The 12220-nt window shown below is 51.1% G+C and overlaps 1 protein-coding gene across 1 annotated transcript; it reads left to right on the top strand.

The window, feature by feature from the left end:
• Positions 1-202: 202 nt before the first annotated feature.
• ASB18 (ankyrin repeat and SOCS box containing 18) lies at positions 203-12220 on the top strand. Its single transcript, XM_009462327.2, has 5 exons — positions 203-504; positions 1490-1757; positions 9659-10157; positions 10819-10932; positions 11785-12220. The coding sequence occupies exons 1-5, from the start codon at positions 264-266 to the stop codon at positions 11968-11970; spliced, it is 1308 nt and encodes a 435-aa protein (XP_009460602.1). The 5' UTR covers positions 203-263; the 3' UTR covers positions 11971-12220.

Raw genomic sequence — 12220 nt, 5'->3', positions numbered from 1 at the left:
ACCCATGTCCCAAGCTGCTGCCTGCAACTAAACTGGCATTTTAATCCAAGAGGTGCTGCCACAACACAGCCCAGTGACCGTTGTTTGACTCTTGTTGTATCGTGTGCCCGTTATCATCTGACCCTGCCGGAGCTATAAATACAACAACAATAGAGCCTTAACCGGATTATAATTAGACAATGAGCCCAAGAGGATGGAAACAATGAACTATAAAAGCCTGTCTATCCTCCCAGCTAGGACCTACACATACGGGAAGCACTGGAATGGGCGAGTTACCGGGACCTGTCACAGAAAAGCTACAGATTTCCCCCAAATTGGATTCAGAGCATCCTCTAACGGCTCATGCTCCCGGTACCAAGTATTACACGGCCCTGGTCACGGGAGACCTGAGAAACCTCGAGGTCCTGACTGACCGATACTATCAAGATGTCAACCTGGTTTTTGAGATCAGTAAAAATGAACTGGAGTGGCAGGTGAAAAGCCAAGCGTCTTATGGAATCTCAGGTACTTTTCCTTTAAAGGCCAGTCCAGAAAAATTAAAAAAAACCAGATATTTACTAACCCTAAATAAGAGAGGTGCAGTGCATTTACATGCCTAACACTGCTTGTATAGAGCCTGTTCCCGAGGTGACTGGTTTCTGGTTAGCTGACTCTGTCCTGTAGCCCTAGCCATAAATATTCAGCACTTTCTTTTATTATTTTCTTCACTTCTGCACATACTAACCCACCGAAGGGGCAGGGAAGTGTAAATAGTGTACGTCCACATTAATTTTTCGGGTTGGGATGGGGCGCTCCATGGCTTAGGCATGCTTGCAAGAGGGCCCAAATTCCCCATGCAGGGGGTCAGAAAGAGCAGCCTGGTCCTAGCTGGCAGGAATAAGATGCTCCCAGGGTACTGGTACTTGGTGCCGCCCAACCCCAGATGGTGCCTGTGGTCCCAGATGCTCACCAGGCACCGTGCATCTACTGATGGTCCCAGAGCTGCTGGGAAATGTGATGCCTTGCTCCAACTGAGCCCAAACCCAGCTCATCCCCTGCCCAGTCCTGCATCACGCTCACAGGGTGCTCCCACCCAGCTTGGGCGCCTTCAGGCCCGGCCCAGCCCCAGCAAAGACAGTTTTATCCTCCCTTGGGTGCAGGTGGGGAATTCATGAGCTGTCTTTTAGCTCCTGCCAGCAAGGTCTTGCACACAGGGTCCCCTGTGCTTCTGGTGGTGGGCAGGGTACTGGTTTACTCAGCTCGTGCTGCATGAAATCCTGCTTCTGGATGTGCACACGCTGGGTGAGTTTTGCTTCCCCTCTTGCCAACAGCACTCGGAGCAGCCACCAACTGTAACCAGGCTCTTTGCAACACCTAAAGCTGCCAGGGCGCTAGAAGGAAAATGGAAAAAGCAGTGTCTTGATCTGGTTTATTCGCAAGGCTGGTGCACAGGGGACAGGAACCCAGCAGGTCAGCCCTGGGCATCAGCCCAGCTCCCTCCTCCCCGCAGGGCTGTGGTCGCTGGAGTACAAGCGGGAGCTGACCACCCCGCTGTGCCTCACTGCCCGCTGGGGTCACGCCGCCTGCCTGCGCCATCTCCTCCGCCGACGGGCCGACCCCAACCTGGCACCAGGGGGGCGCGGGCCCCTGCACGAAGCCTGCCTGGGGGGGCACACGGACTGCGTCGAGCTGCTGCTGGAGCACAAGGCTGATCCCAACCTACGGAGTGACGAGGGCATGGCCCCGCTGCACCTCTGCACCACCCAAGACTCCTTGGGGTAAGGAGAGGGTCCCCCATCAGCATCCCCCTGCTGATAACCTCCATCTGCATCCTCTGCACACAGACTCCAGCTCTTTTGCCTCTGTGGGTTGCAAAAAAAATGCTATGATCCCTTGCAAGGCTTCCTGCATGCTCCCACATCTCCCGGCTGCATCAGCTGCTGTAGCACACTCAGCATAGACAAAAAGGGACATTTCGGTGCCAGGCATGTCACACAGCCCAAGTCTCTTTCCCATGGACAGGAGCAGCCCAAACCAGGTCCATATGCTTTTCCTTCCTCCTCTTTTCTGATGGTTTATTCTAAAATCATTACGTCCTGCATCCTTTCTCCCAGGAGGTGTTCAGGATGGGTCCAGTCATGGAGCACATAGGTCACCCCAACCTCCTGCACTCCTCAGCCCATGCCGACCCCATCTCCAAGGGATGTTGGTGCCGATCAGGGTGCCCGCTCCTCCTAAAATCCCAGCCCCAGCGCCGTAACGAAGGGATGGGGTCTGCGGGATGGGTAGCAATCTTCCCACCTCCTCACTCCGGACAAGCCATGTACAGGTCCACCTTGGTTTATAGTCAGGGCTAAGGCTTGGCCACATGCATCCACTCCCTTCTCACCCTGGATCAGCATCACACAGAGATGAGCATAAACACTGCCTTGAAAAATAAGCTTTTCGTGCAAACGTATGTCTCGGTAGGACTTTAAGTGCCTGAATCATTAGACCCAAGAAATCAGGATTTTTTTTTTTTTTTTTTTTTTTAATAAAGAGCTCAGCCCCTTGATATCCTGATGAAACTGCTTAGGAGTGTAGCAAATTTCATTGCCTGCCAGCTTCAGTGAAAAGCCACCCCGGCTTCAAGCCTCTCCTCTTTAGGGAGGCAGCGAGCTTAACTAGAAGTAGGTGGTGAAGGCAAGGTTCCCAATACGGATACAACGTATCGTGGGGCAGGTGTCAGGGAAAGAGCTCTGCAAAAGAAAAGCAGCCAGAGAGGAAAAGGTTTGCAGACATAAATATCGCAAGGCCGGCTTATAAATAGGAGTTTCTTCAAGACAGCCAAAAAATCACGTATTAATCAAATTTTGGTTCAGCCAAAAATCTAGGGATTAATCAAATACACCCTTGGTGTGATGAGGGTTGGAGGGAGTGGGATGGGTAAGGGAGGATGCTACAAGCAGCCCTCATCATTAATAAGGAGCTAGTTTTAATTCCTTCACCTGAGCTCCCTTTTGACCTTTAAGCCTTCAGTCTCCAAACCCCAAGCCATCCTAAAAGCCTGGGGGGCAGGGGTATTTTAGGCTTCACCGACTTGCTCTCCCCCCGTAGAGATGGGGCACAGAAACCAAGCTTGTGCATGGAGAGGACCCCATGGCCCACAGAAGTCCAGGTGTCCTGTTTTTGGTCAAGTGCTTCCCAGCTTGGAGAAAAATATGTATATATTAAAAATGAGCCGCTGTCACCGATTTACGTGTTATTTCCCCTAGAAGGATGGAGGAGGATGGCAGGTGAGCCAGCAAACGGCGACATAGGAATCAGACAGACACAACATGGAAACAGCTGAGTTATAAGCCCTTAAATATTGGGACTTTAAAATGGAAATGCTGAGAGACCCTTAACTACGCTACCTGGCGCTATGGGGGCTTCTACAATAACTAAGCCGACTCCCTTGAAAGATCAAAAATTAATAGACATTTCAGACAGGTTTTGAGGTTTTGACCACTACTTTTCAATTGCAAAGACTTTGCTAAAGTTAGAGACTGAGGAGGTCAAGCTTTAGGTAACACAAACATTTCCTCTTTGATTAGGGGGAGACTACTTTACCTTGCCTTTTTTTTTTTTTTTTATTGAGTAGTAGATTTTAGGTCATCCTTAATTTTTTACTGACAATAAAGAGCGGGTCATTGACCTACATAGAGAGCTATTTTATTTTTCTCCCTCTCGATAACAATGGCCAGAACACCTATGTGCCGGGTTCTTCTGTATTCCCATATACTCGGCAATTCACCATGGGGGCAGGACTTAAAACCTTTGAGCCTCTCAGTGACTGGGATAAAAAAAAAATTATCTGGGCTTCCTTCCAGCCATTTGAGCTTCAGAATCCATGAGATTTCAACAAAAAGGATATCAGAGCTTTAATCTAGGAGCTTTTTGAAGAGAAGGAAAAAAAAAAAGTTCCAGTAAAGTTCAGTCTTACCTTCTTCACTTTAGGAGCTGTTCATGCCAACGTCGGCCTATTTAGTAGAGTTCCTCTCCTTGACCTCTTTTTTACAGCAGAGATAATTAACATGGTGGGGTAAGATGAGTCTCTAAATTCACTGCACTCTCTCCCTGGCGCTCTCCTGTTTCCCTCTTAAAGCTGGGATGATTAAAGGAGTCTGCCTTTATTGGCACCCTGAAAAAAAATAAAATAAAAATAATTGAGGGGGAGAGGAAGAGTCTCAACTCTCCTGGCGGTGCCGGGGGGAAGAGCAGGCGTGGGGCGGTGGGAAGGCACATCGCAGGGATGCAGGATGTAGCTCCCGCCTCCCATTGTGGTACCCACAGCAGAAGGGATGGCGAACGCTACCACGTTTGTAGAGTCCTCCTTCAGATCTGCAAGTCGGAAAAAGCTCTGAAGATCCCAGGTTTCCCATGCAACCAGGGAGAGCCTACCTGGAGAGAAATCCCCCAGGGCTTGCCTTCCCCAGCCTTCCACGTAGAGAAGAGGGCTTAATCAAGCTGAATGATGAGAAAAGAAGATGTCACCCCTGCCTCTGTGCAACTTGGGCTTATGTCTGAATGATGCCCTTGCATTCACTTCTTCAAGCTTTCGCTCCACCCTGGGAGCTGAAACCAGAGTTGTCTTCTGGCTCCCAGCCTCCAGGACCAAGGGATGGGACATAAACAGTGAGATGAGTCAATGCAGGAGGAGACTTGGTGTCCGAGGGCTCTGTGAAAGAAACGATGGGGTAGGGAGCGAGCGCAAGAGCTGCCAGCTTGGGGAGGCAGGACAGGTTTTGCTTAGGGAATGTTAGATGAGGATAGCTCATCATGGAAGGAATTAGCAGAAAACAGGAGCAAAGCAGAAAGGCAGGTACCTAAAAAGGCAATGCTATCAAAATAACAAGGCTCCCAAATGCCAGAGAGATGGGCACTAACCCGTGGCTGGTGGATCTGGCCCCATGGCAGCCTCCAGCTATTCCAGTATCGGCCCGGACACACTGCCCTTTTGGCTGTGGGAAAGAAGCATTAATACAAATAAAAAAGACCACAGATTTTAAAGGCCAGCATTTAGCATCATCTAGTGCTAAACCTCGTCCTCTGCTCCATTTAGCATCGATAAAATACAAAACTAAGAGCATTTGGAGCCATCATTTTGGAAACTCATCCCCCCCGCCAGGGAAGGCCAGCTCCCTAATGGGTCCTGAGCAAGAAATAAAGAGCCCAAAAGCAGACACAGAGCACAACCCAAGGGCTGACCCTGCTCTTTGGAGAAGCTGCTCCCCAAGTTGGTGTGACAAAGCGAGGACTCATACAGAGGAGTATCCACATCTCACGAAGTTTTGGCAAAGAGACGGTACAGAAAGCAATGTTCCTGGGCTGGTGTTTGACCCATAGCAGCAGCGCGGTCCCCATGCCATGACCAGCCCTCGGCACCGGCGTTGCCATGGTTCACAACTTGGCTTGCAGTGCCCAAAAAGATTTTCATCTTTTAAAGAAAAACAGGCTTCCTTTCTCCTTCTTGTAGGAAATTAGTAAGAATAATCCTTGCATTCAGAGCCAGGCTTGGGGAAGGCTGTTTTTCTGAGCAGGATCAATCCTGCAATAAATCACAGACCGACTGGGAGATGGTCACTTGGATGCCATGAGAAACAACCAAGCGAAGGATGGGAAAGCCTCAGTCCGGCCCCAGGGAGAAGGGAAAACAAAACAGGAGATTTTCCTTAAGAAAACTGAGGGCCTGAGCAGGTTTTTAGGACAGGAATTTTCCTCTAGCCTCTGCTGCCCCAACCTCCTGCTCCTCCTGCTGGTTATTCATGGCATCCCATTTCAAGCTAAATCCCGCTTTCCCAGCCTCGGCATTTTTCATCCCAAACTGAGCAGCACCCCTCCGGGATGCTGGGGAGCTGCGGCCAGTGGAGCCATCCTGGCAGCGGGAGGGCAGGGGAGGGCGATGGGCCTGTCCCGCCCGACATAACACCGATGTCTGCCCCAACTCTATTGATGGGCAAAGAAGGAAAATAAAACACAAGTCATTTTATCCTGTTTATTTGAGCCAGGACCCCAGCGCAAGGTGAACCTGTAGTACTAATACCAGTTATCACAAATTAGTGTGATTTTGACCAAACGAGTGACTTGCCCAAGCAAGGAGACATCCAGGTGTGTTACCCATCACCCACAAATGAGTTAGGAATGGTTTGGAAGTGAGTTTAAACTAGTCAAAATTAGGCGTGGCTGTGGGCGAAGATGGCTCTTTGAGGGCTTGCTCCAGGGACATCCCTGTTGCTGGCGAGCTGCTCGGCCAGGCTGATGGTACCAGGCTGGATGGAAAAAAAACTGGCTTGCTTTGCCACCCTGTGTCTGAAATTCTGCTGAACTAAATCCATGCCTTCTTGCAATATTCCCAGAAAATTGGAGAGGAGCCCTCAAAAAGCAGCAAGCGTTAACTGAGCTCTATTTAATGGGATTTTAGTCTAATCCGATGGTGAACAACAGGACTTTAGTAAAAAAACCCAAGCAGCTAGAAAAGCAGGCAAAGTGTTAGAGTGTGTGAGTTCATCAGCAGAGTTTAGAGGCTAAAATAAGAGCATATAGCCAGCAAGCATGAATGGCATCTACCCAGCACCTGCTGATGTCCCATACATCCAAACAGGAGGCACGTGCTCCTCGCAGGGGCCCACCATTTCCATTAACCGGACAAGATAACCCCTTATTTATAGCCCCTCACTAACATTCCCTCTTTGCCGAAGGAGGAGTATCCAGGGGGAAAATTCAATATAAACTGACTCGGGTTTCTTCCAACAAGTTAACCATTGAACTTGATAATAAATAAGAATAACCCTTCAGGAAAATAGCATCTGAGAAGGGTGGCATTTCCACCCTGGTATTTCTAGAAGGATATTTGGGATGCTATCAGGAGACCAAAAGGAATTGAACTCCCTTTAATTGAACTCCCATCCCGCTCTCAGTAAAGGAAAACCCCGTGCGTGGGCTGGAGGGGCTGAGCGCAGCTCTTGGCTTTGCCAGGCAACCCATGATGTACCACCCTTTACCAGGAAATTAAGGGCAGGGGAATATTCCCTCTGTCTTGCCTATGCAGATGTAAATCTTCAGCCTGGGCACTCTCAATACACAGCGCTTGCCAAACCAGTGCGGTGCTTGTGCTCAGGGTCTCTAGGCACAGCCACCTCCTTGCTTGGGAAGGAGCAGAGATACTTTAAGTGTGATCTATAAAAAAAGAAAAAGAACAAAAGGGATTTTTCTCCTGGACTAGACTGCTACATGTTTTGCAACCAAGTCAGAAATATTTTTTTTTTTCCATTTTTCCCTGCAGAATCATCCCTTGGTTTGCCCTGAATACATTATTTTAGGGTGCCAGAAATAACCGTGACATTAGGATTAAGCTAACCTGGAGAGGTCCTGAGAGAGACTCATTAAAATGAGGGCTACAAATTCCCTGCCATCAAGGCTGGACAAGACTGGTAAACATGACCAAGTCGCAGTGTGATTTGCTCCAGCAACAGACCCTCTCCAACCAAGTTTTACCAACCAGGAGCAGACAGCAAACACCCTAAAAAAACTTCAGTGAGACAAGCCATTGCTTGAGAAAGGGATTCAGCACGTTTTACAGTAAAAGGGGAATTGTAAAGTAAGGATCTGAGGATTTCGGGGCTAACATAAGCCCGCACTCAATCCACTCACCCACAACTGCATCCCCAGCAGAGAGCATCCACAGCAGATGCCTCCGGCGAGGTCCAGTGAGGGCTGGCAGCATCTGAGAGCATTATACCTGCAAAGGCTGCAGAAACAGCCTGTCCCCACAGATCCTGCAGGATTTTTTCCTGGCAAACTCAGGCTTGATATGCACAGGAAAAGCAGCCCAAGGAGGTGTTTGCAGTTGCTGCACTGCCAAGGACAGTGAATGTCTCACCAGCTCCTATCAAATCTTGGGGGAGGTGATGCTGCATGTCCAGAAAGAGTCAAGTAGATTATTATTATTACTACTATTTTATTACTATTATTTTCCCCACATATGTTAGCATTCATCTGGGCCAAGAAAAACAAGCAATATGTCCTGGCATCATCCTTCCTCCCTGGGGCTCATCTTCTTCCCCATCCCTCCTGCTGGAGGGGTCAGGCTGGGACTCTACTCCCCCACAGCTCCCCCTCATTTTGCTTCTGTATCAGCCCAGAACCTCAGTTGGGGCTCTGGGTGATACCTGAGCTAAAAGAAAAGCTCATTACAGGGGAAAAAAAAAAAAAAAAAAAAAAAAAAACCAAAATGGTCAGGGGGGTTTTAAAGGTTGATACACCTCCCTAGATTCCAGCCAGCCACGGCTGAGGCTTCCTGGAGGGACCGCTCTTTCTACCTCCCTGGCAGCATCTCTTGGGAAACATAAGCTCACCACATTTTTGAGGTCTCGCTTGGACAGCATGTAGGTCTGTCCCCACTCCAAAAAATAACTCCTCCATGCCACAGCGGTGAGCTTGGCCCCGCGCACTAACCCGGCTGCCGACAGCCCTGCCCGGTCGGTGACATTGAGCCACGCTGGCCCCAGCAGCTCCCAGCGGGAGATGGAGCAGTCACTTTGATTCATTTAGACTAGCTGATCACATCCGTTTACTCACATACACACCAAAAAAAAAAACCCACCATCAGGGCATACCAGGCATCTTTAACCCCCATCCATTGTCAGAAGGATGCAGGTGGAAAGCTCTGATGAGAACTGGTGTCCCCCCTTCACAGCGGCCACGATGCCTCTTTGCAACTACAGACAGTGATGTTAGAGGGAAGGAGAGGTGGGAGCAGTGATTTAGGATGGGGAGGATTGCTTACCTTGATTTATTCCTCCTGGGAACTGCAGGTGCTGCTGCTCCATTGTCACTGGCTGCCAAACAAGCCAGCAAAACTTGTTTCTGCAGACTTAAACCATCTGCAAAGGTGTTTCTTTTCAGGACAGGCATAAAACAAGATTCTTTAGTCCTCTCTGGGGTGGAAGCCCAACACAGGCATTTGGGTCCCTTAACAGGAGAAGAGGAATCCATTTTTATACCCAAGCAAACCCACAACAAGCTCTTCTGCTGCACAGAGGCATTACCGAGGGTTTCCCTCCATGTCAGCTTGGTCTCAGCACAGATGAAGGTGGAGGTAGCGGTTTAGAATGTTTTCAGCTGAGAAGCTCTGTGGATGTCAGCCAAGGGGTGGGATTGTATAGATCATCTCCATAACACCCCAAGGCTGCGCCCATGCCAGGAGATGAAGGGGCCCATCACCCTATGTGTCCTCATCATGGTCAAATGCATCCCGCACCCCTCACCGGCCGGGAGAGACCCGGCTGGCATGGCTAACCGTGGGCACCACTCCCGGTGCTGTCCAGCCATCGGCACAACCGGGACAAGGATCACTGGTCCCTGGTGGGTCTAGGATGGTCAAGGGTGATCAAGGATGACCATTCATGAATGATGCTGGTCAAGGGCAAGAGGGACATGTTGCCCAAACCACCATCACCACCACTGCAGTGGGCAGGACACAGGGTAACCCTCCCCGGCCTCTGCTCTTCCCTCCCAAAATCCTCAAGTGCCACAACCCCCATGGGAGCCCAGGCCCAGAAGGACCCCCAACCTCACCCCACGCCACCTCCTGCTCCAGCCCACGCCCCCCAAAACCCATCCGGGCGGTGCATGCCCCAGCCTTCCCATCTCTTTGCAGATGCGCCAGGCTCCTGCTGAGACACGGGGCCACCGTCAACCTGCCCAGTGAGGACGGGGGTGAGACAGCGCTGCACGTGGCAGCCAGGCACTGCCTCTGCGACCATGCCCGCCTCTACCTGCGGCACGGGGCGTGCGTCGATGCACGCAGCATGCGGGAGGAGACGGCCCTCAGCATCCTCTGCGGGCAGGCGCCAGGCCCTGGTGAGGGCTGCCTGCAGCTTTGCCGTCTGCTGGCAGCCCATGGTGCCGACATTGATGCCCGGGATGAGACACGGAGGAGCCCTTTGCACAAGGCGTGTGGGGCCGCCAACGCCAGCCTGGCGTGCTTCCTCCTGCAGCGTGGGGCTGACGTCAATGCCATCGACTATGACGGCATCTCCCCACTGGGCTGCGCACTGCAGAGCGCCACCTTCAAGCGGGAGCTGCGGCCCCACCTCGCTGTCCAGCTGCTGCTCAACCATGGCTCCCAGAAGATATGGCCCCCTGCCTTCGTCAAGGTACCGACCCAAAAACAGCCCCTGTGCATCCCCTTGCACCTAGGATTTTGCAATTGGGGTCAGGGTGCTTTGGAAAATAAAAAGACGGGGGACTGGGAGAATCTGGGAGAGCCTCCCGGTCTGGGCAGGGAAAGGGTACCACGGCATCGGGGTAGGCGATGCTGCTGGGAATGATGGAAACAAACACACCCACTCAGGGTGGCAGTGGGGAAAGCAGGCAGGGGGAAGGGCAAGATGGAGCCAGCACAGGCAGGGAGCACTGGCAAGGAGGATTTTTTCCTGCCTGGGGATGTTAGAGACAGGCTTGGTACATCAGCCATCAGTGCAGCCACCTTATGGCTCTGTGTTTCATTGATTTTACATCAAACAATAAAGAAAATATTATCCTGGCTTATCATGCACGAGCCAAAAATGTAAATAAGAAGCAAAGGCCACATCCAGAGGAAGAAGTGCCACAGCAAGGCAGGTCTTCCCACTGCTTCACAGATGGAGAAAGATCTTCAAAGCATGCCAGGACAAACCCTACACCTGCCTCATACCAACAGGGGACTATCCCAGCCTGGACTGCGGTGGGGTGGGAGAAGCCCCAGCTGCAGCACATGGCTCTGCCCCTCTGGGACACGCATCTCTGTCTGAACACCCTCGCATTGCCCACGACTAGGTGCTGAAGTCCTGCGCAGCCGTGCCGGAGATCATCGAAGTCCTCTTCAATTCCTACTCACAAATCCCTGTCTCTGAGAAGTGGGCCGAGGCCGTGCCAGAGGAGGTGTTTCAGGTGAGATGGCGCTGGTGGTTTGGCAGGGATGGCTGAGCCTCGAGGAAGGGGTTTTACCCACTGAGAGTTTTTTCCCCCTCCCAAACTTCAGTTGGGGGGGGAAGGGATAGTCCTTGGAACACCACTGCACACCTGATTCATCTCAGCAGTGTTGCATCCCTTTAGCTCCATCAACACCAAAACCCCCATTCTTGCCCCTGGCCCGCAACAAAATAGAATCCCAACATCTGGAAGTGACCCTGGAGCCAGACCGCTGCCCGGCAGGAGCCCACGCCACTGATTTTTATTTTAAAAGTCTTGTCCCCAGACATGCAACAGGTACAGCCAGCCTGCTCTTGAATGATCTTGGATGGCTGCCTTGTCCCCCCGTCTTTGGCTAGCTGGGCCGCAAGTGGGGACAGCTGCTGCAGTGCAAATAAAGCCCTTCGGCATGTTCCAGGGGATGGGAAAAATTATTTTTATTCCAAGCTAAGAAAAAGCTGAGGCTGTACAGACTGATCATGCTTTGTTTCCCTGTCTTAGAAACAAGCAGGTCTCTTCTACATGAGCTCTAAGGCTTCCTGCAGGGATGCTGCTGCCAGTGGGCATGAAAGCATCCTCCCCAAACAGTGCCTGTGGCGAGGCTGAATTTCTTCACATGTGCTTCCACAGGAGCATTCCTCATCCAGCCTTTGCTTGCAGGAGCCGCGTCAGCACACGGACCCCTAACCCACGGGCAAACATCGCCAATAGGTTTCTTACCTCCTCCCCTTAGACCTTCATCTCAAAAGTGTCACTGGCTTGTTTGGCTTAATCAGGAAAAAAATAAAGCCAACTGGTGCTCACGGTTTTCCTCCCCCCCTCTCTTTGCAGCAGCACCAGCTATTCTACGAGTCCTTTTTCCGGCTGGCAGGCAGAGTCCGGTGCCTGCAACATTTATGCCGCTCCGCCATTCGGACAAAGTTTGGCAGCAAATGCCATTGCCTTATACCCTTGCTGCCCGTGCCCAAGCCTTTGCACGATTACCTGCTGCTGGAGCCCGAAGGAGTCGTGCTTTGAAGGGCCGAGAGGAGCCGACCGAGGTCTGCCGTCCAGCCCTCCCTTACCTCGTCATCCCTCGGTGTAGCGCAGCAGCATCCATTTCTGTCAGCCGAGCGAAGGAGCACCGGTTTTCATGATAGATGGTTGTTTTTCAGGGATTTATAACGTAACTAAAATGTGCTTTCGGCTGTAACTTTGTATAGATTTTTTTCTAATTGTGCTTTAAATAGATTATAAAGAGTAATAAAATGATTAGTAGCTGTTACAA

Source organism: Nipponia nippon, unplaced genomic scaffold (genome assembly GCF_047370975.1).
Source record: "Nipponia nippon isolate SJK-2023a ecotype South Korea unplaced genomic scaffold, ASM4737097v1 scaffold_5, whole genome shotgun sequence".
Lineage (NCBI taxonomy): Eukaryota > Metazoa > Chordata > Aves > Pelecaniformes > Threskiornithidae > Nipponia > Nipponia nippon.
The sequence above is the reverse complement of the archived record's forward strand: the minus strand, read 5'-3'. Positions and strand labels throughout refer to the sequence as shown.

Coding starts and splice junctions, on each gene's coding strand:
- ASB18 (XM_009462327.2), top strand. CDS start 264: ATGGGCGAGTTACCGGGACCTGTCACAGAAAAGCTACAGATTTCCCCC. Junction 1,758..9,658: donor ACCACCCAAGACTCCTTGGG/GTAAGGAGAGGG, acceptor ATCTCTTTGCAG/ATGCGCCAGGCTCCTGCTGA. Junction 10,933..11,784: donor TGCCAGAGGAGGTGTTTCAG/GTGAGATGGCGC, acceptor CTCTCTTTGCAG/CAGCACCAGCTATTCTACGA.